This window comes from Vespa velutina, chromosome 1 (genome assembly GCF_912470025.1).
Source record: "Vespa velutina chromosome 1, iVesVel2.1, whole genome shotgun sequence".
NCBI classification, from domain to species: Eukaryota; Metazoa; Arthropoda; class Insecta; order Hymenoptera; family Vespidae; genus Vespa; species Vespa velutina.
Window position 1 is genome coordinate 4992618 of NC_062188.1, and position 6360 is coordinate 4998977.

The 6360-nt window shown below is 32.8% G+C and overlaps 1 protein-coding gene across 2 annotated transcripts in view; it reads left to right on the forward strand.

Moving 5' to 3' along the window:
• LOC124956097 (telomere attrition and p53 response 1 protein) overlaps positions 1-2351 on the forward strand; it is a 3326-nt gene extending 975 nt beyond the window's left edge. Inside the window, exons 2-5 of one of the 2 annotated variants that reach the window (XM_047511495.1) lie at positions 122-193; positions 1220-1391; positions 1603-1748; positions 1876-2351. In XM_047511495.1, coding sequence (XP_047367451.1) covers positions 122-193; positions 1220-1391; positions 1603-1748; positions 1876-2018 — 533 coding nt within the window. In that variant the 3' untranslated portion in view covers positions 2019-2351. Of the gene's footprint in view, positions 1-121; positions 194-1219; positions 1392-1602; positions 1749-1825 lie in introns of both variants that reach the window. The other variant, XM_047511502.1, reaches the window with a different exon arrangement.
• The last annotated feature ends 4009 nt before the right edge of the window (positions 2352-6360 follow it).

Here is a 6360-nt window from a genome sequence, read left to right on the forward strand (position 1 = left end):
TGCCTCTGTCTCTTTCTTTCGTCTTTAACGGAATCTCTATTCTACCCTCTTGATTCTCGGCGCACATGTATCGATCCAATCGTGGTGTAACCAGTTCCCTTTCGCGTTTCTTATTTTGCAGATCGTACTCAGGGTGTCTCACTATGGCTACCCTTCCAGACAGCTGCGGGTACCGTCACGTCATTGTACAAAGGTGCGTGCACTTTCTTGGATGATCGCTTTGTTGTCAACACGTTGCGTGCGGGGGAGTGGGGGAGAGAGAGTGTACGAGAAGGAAATCAAACCTCTTCTAGTATAGAAACCTCTTCGTTGTCGTCGGGTTCTTACGTTTTCTTTCTTTCTTTCTTTCTTTCTTTCTTTCTTTTTTTTTTTCTTCTGCCTCATCTTTTATTTTTCTTTTCTTTTTGTTTTTCTTGATATTCTCTTTTCTTTCTTTCTTCCTTTTTTCTTTGTCTTCTTTTTTTGTCCTTTTTCTTCCCCCCTCCCTCCCTTTCTTTTCTCTCTTTATCTCTCTCATTCTGTTCATCTTTTTTTATTTATCGTTTGTTTTTCTCTCTTTTTCCTCCCACTTACTAACAGCCCGTTTGGTTTAGCTGCCTTGTCTGTGCCTCCTGCATGAATGCCTGTTTGCTTATTTGCCTGTCCTGCTTATTTGCCACTCCTCCCACATCCACCCTCGCACGAGCACGAACGATGGGTTCTTCTTTCTTTGTGGCAACCATCGCGTACGCACGTTTTCTCATTTCTTTGTGAATATTACGTGCGTGTGCGTGTGCGTGTGCATGTGTGTGTGTGTGTATGAGTGTGCGTTATTGCGCGCGAGATCATACAGCTGACTAGTGTCGAAGGTCAGCTGTTATGCGACGAACTCGTTCTTTGCCCTCGTGGCACGTTCTTCAAGAAATTGGAAAACTCAACGATGCATGTTCTCCAACGTGTATTTTTCTTTTTTTCTTTTGTTCAAGATGGTTATATGTATTATATGGAATTTTTTTTTTTTTTTTTTTTTTTATTTTTTTTTTTATTTTTTTTATTTTTGTTGTTGTTGTAATATGTATTATTTGTGTATTATTTATCAATGGGAAGTATTCTTAAGTGATCCAAAACAAATTGATTTGTATTTGTGCATTTTTATAAATGTGTCTGTCATACGTTGGAGAATCATCCTAAGATTAAGTTTCAATAATTCATGCATGTTAATTTGGATTCCTTTGAACAGATTCGGTCGATAGTATGCGACGATGCAGTGAACTAGGGATAGAAACAGGAAAACAGAAACGTAGCAAAGAAATAATGAACTGGGCTAGGAAAAAGAGGCGCATGATCCGTAGAGAAGATCTTTTAGCGTATCTTGCTGGTAAACCACCTCCACCAAGACCACACTCGCACAGGTTAAGATTTATATAAACATATGTTTTATAATGGAATAATTCATTAGTAGTTATGAAGTTAATCATAGAATGTTATACTCTATATATATATATATATATATATATATATATATATATATATATATATATATATATTTTCCGATACGTTGTTGTATATTAACTTACAAGCAAATATATATTACGACAAGAATGAAAATAATTTATATTACAGAAGTTCTCCGAAGCCAAGGATGATGGTATGCGGTTCTTCTCCTTCGCAAAGTCCTACGCAAAGTATGGTAGTGTCACAAACTTCGACACCTGGAATAGATTTGGATCCCGAATTACACACATTTAGAGAAGCGATTGCATTGTCTGGTAAGGCCTATTGTATCTTGTAAATTCATTTATTAATTATAACGAGCTTCCTTCTTTGTTTACAAACTCTGTTGTAGGTGGATGGAAATTCAAAGTGCATTCCTATATGATATTCATAATTTTCTAGGCTCATCAGTGTCTAGACGTACCGGAAGGCAAGCAGAATTATCCGCTTTTATAAGCAACGAATTTGCTCGGCATCACAAACGACCTGCTTCGCATGATGTGGATATGGGATCTCCTACGCACAAACGTTCGCGTTTCATGTAACGGCGCGCGACGTGTAAAGTAGCCTCACTCCCTTGTTCCCTATTAATTAATCAATTGATCAATTAATTACTAATGGTTCAGCTCCCCTACGTGGTTCTCCCATTTAGGAGTAATCGTTTCGATACGACGGCAGTGGTTTACATTGTCGCGCGAGTACGTTCGTCCGTATCTCGGTAATCTTCCAATAAAGTCACGATTCTTCTTTAACTCCAAGATAATTCTATATTTTTGGAGTTATGGGACATAGGAAGATATTGAAATTGTGCCGTACCAAAAAGTGATATTTATATTTAGTTAAGGTCTTGTTTTTTCGATCTTATGTTTGAATCGACTATATATATATATATATATATATATATATATATATATATATATATATATATATATATATGTATATGTATATGTATATGTATATATATATATATATATATATATATATATATATATATATATATATATATGTGTGTATATATAAAAGAAGGAAAAAGGAAAGATCTTTCTTTCTCTCGTGTCCTGTTGTGTCGTGTCGTGTCATGTCGTGTCGTGTCGTGTCGTCGTCGTCACGTCTCATCACATCTTGTTATTTGTTTTTGTTTGTAAATTATTGTTTTGCTAATATATACGTAAATATTTACCGACGATCACCAACGAACGTACGGCGATACTATTCAAAGTGCCCATGCAGAGAAAAGATCACGTTGCGTTTACGTACGATAAGTTTATATACGAGACTATATAGTTTTATGAAGTCGACGAGAATATTAAGCACTTTGTCAAAAGTTTTGAAGAAATGTAGAGAGGGAAGAAAAAAAAAAAGGAAAATATTGCTTTAATATATTGTACACATGAAATTGTGTATACGAAAATATTTAACGCAATCATAATGGAAATTTAAAAATTTTTCAAACATTATATAATAACAACTTGTTGGAAAAGTTTGGATGAAATTTTTCATATTACGACGATTGACATTTTGTAGTTATTTTACTGCCCAACGTCGTAATCACGAGAAGAAAGGGGAGACAAGGAGAATATGTGATCGTAAAATATTATTTCATAATCCAAAGGATCGTTAGCCCTACTGATCTTAATATTGTTATAATTATTATGCGGTTATAGATAAATTTGAAAGAAATTTGGACATTTTTTAACACAATAAAAATATTATTTTATACAGTTTTGTTGGCGATAGATAGAAGTCAAAGTAAAATAATGAGAGAAAGATAAGTCGAGAAGAAAAAAATCTGGAAAGGTTTAAGAAGAAAGAAAGAAAAATGAAGGTTTAAAAATGTATTGATAATATTCAGAATTGTCGGTATAATGTTAGTGTTTCGGATAAACATCGTCAACGTCAAAGAGAGTATATTCATATATATTGTTGATTGTACCTTCCGTACGTCCGAAACGAGTTCGAAGCTATTTTTTATGTAGTATATACACTACTCATCGTTGTTTTTAAACTCGTTTCTTCTCCAGATGCGTTATTTTTTTCACATTTATCAATGGCAAACTCTCTCGCATTGTTATGTACGATACGTTGGAAAGAACAGAAACAGATAGAGAATCGTTGTCATTTGTTTATTATATATTCAATGTTTTTTTTTTCTTTTTCTTTTTTTTTTCTTTTTTTTTTTCTTTTTTTCTTTTTTGATCTATAAAGATAATAAAAACAAAAGCAACGATTTGCCCAAAAAAATTCACAAAGTTTTGAGATCTGTGTTCTATTTTTTCCACGCGTATCGGGTGCTCGTAATCATATTTTTTACCGTCGACCGAAATATTTCATTATCATGGGGGAATAGTGGTGATCGTGAAATTGAAATTGATTAGAAATAAGAATAAGCTGCCATCAAAGAGATAGAGAAAAAAAAGAAAAATTAACAACAACAACAGCAACAAAACACCGAGATTGGTTTAAAGCCAATATGTGTAAAACGAAGAACGCTTTATAAACTCTTTCCTTTTGATCCGTCATCGATCGTATCAGATTCCCGTCAAACGTTGATTCTATACGATCGAAACGACAGAACAGAATAGTTGATTTATTTTTGTTGGTATGTAACATAGGCTAGAAATAGAAGATGGAATTCGCGCGTCAAGGTCTTCGTCAAGGTATCACGATAGGATTTAATATTTCTCTAAACGTCTTGTCTTATCTGTCAAATATTTCGGAGCATTATAAATAACCAATTTGTCTCCCTCATTCAACGAACGAGTTCTTCGCAATCTCTTCGGCGTAGACCTTGTCTCGACGAACCTGAGACATTCTGGTGCAATTATGTATAGATTAAAAAAAAAATAAAAAAAAATAAAAAAAAAACGAAAAAAAAATAAAAAAAAAAACAACACATGGTTGAGACTGTTGTCCACGTTTGCGACGATATTGCGATGAAAGACTTATGTATACGGAGTGTCCGCGTTCACACCGTTTGTAAGTTAATTGTAAATGTAAATTATTTTTAGGTACTACCATGCCACATAAACACAGACACACACATACACATACGTATAACAGCTTCTATGTGAATTTTGTGAAGACTCAAACAAGTCCGTGAGAGAGAGAAAACGAGATCATAAGATTTCTTGAAACTTCTCAGTATATTCGGTCTTCAAAAATTCACGTAAAAGCTCTTTCTCTCTCTGTCTCTCTCTCCTCTCTCTCTCTCTCTCCTCTCTCTCTCTCTTTCTCTCTTCTCTCTTTCTATCTCACATACTTTCGTTTTCGTTATTATGCCCTCACCTGAAGAGAAGAGATGCATCGTTTTGGGTGCCGTTTCGAATTCGTTTGTAAATATAGCGTATACTAATAATGATAACGATAAACGATAGCCTTAGGGATATTGCTAATATTATTATCACTATTAATATTAACTACTATATGCGATAGCTTTAATATTAATATTTATCATGCGACCGACAGTTAATAAAATACCAAGGACATTATGCCTGTGACTCCTTTTCTGACCAATAATGGTTGTATAACAACACGTTGAAATTTATGTTAAAGAATATCTTCGAGACTCGACGGAGAATAATATATTGTTCTTATTAAATGAGACTAAAGAAAAAGGAAAAGAAAAAAAACGACAAAACAAAAAAAAATTCTAAAAAAAAAAAAAGAAAAGAAAAAAATTTAATTAGAAAAAATTTTTTATACCCTCCTAACTTATTATAATATGATAATCGATCTCGTGTAAGAAGGCGGGCCGATTCGATTATAAGGAGAGAATAGAGAAGAAAGTAATTGTAACGAAACGATGCCATACTTACATATGTGTATATATATATATATGTATATATATATATATATATACACATACATATATATATATATATATATCTACACAAATATATATATTTTAAATGATAAGAGAGCAGTAGAAGAGCAAAACGATCGAAACGATCGGCAATACCATTTTGTATATATAAAACTTAATCGTTATTTCCCTTTCCTTTCCTTTCTAAACAATTCTAAATTGCATGATCAAGATGTCTGTGCCCGTACGTTAAAATAAGAAGAGAAGAAAGACAAGAGAGAAGAGAAATCGTTTGATCTTGAGATATTGGCTATTTCGAATATGCGATATAAACATAGAAATGATATAATAATAAATAATATATTGCCGATCGTGCATGGGAGAGACGACACTTCGAGGTCGGCGAAAAGAATTTTCCCACGAGTAACTCGTTAGAGCTTTCCCTTTCTCATGGAGAGTTTATCTCTACTCGGTAATCTGCAACGAGTACCGTACGATGCGTCTGATCCGCTTAGTAAAATCAAGTTTACATATATATATATATATACATACTAATTTAACTTTTTTTGTTTTGTAAAATTCTAAATTATACAATTTTATTTTCATAATCGTCGTATCTATTAACCCTCTCAATGGCATCTAACATCTATTTTCTTTCTATCTAACAACAAAATTAGATAATATATGAAAAATGTATAATTTATAATATAACTTATTGAGTTCATTAAGTTATATATTTAACAAACATTAATAATTGGATATAAATGAACAATTTTAATTGTAAAAAAAAAAAAAAAATAAGAAAGATTTTTCAAATAGTTATGTGTGATAATAAAGTTACATGATGACTCATAGAGGGTTAACAAAAACATCTAAGATAAACGAATACGAAATTAAAAGAAAAAAATGTTAAAGGTCGAAGATCGGCGCTCGAGCACAGGCAATAACAAAAGCAAAAAAAAAAAAATATATATATATAATGGAATATTTCTTTATAATCGACGCGTTATATATTCGTTCCAAAGATCCAGAGATCGGATGAAAATTTTCACACGCGGAAAACGCTTCTCTTATGTGCGATTCTC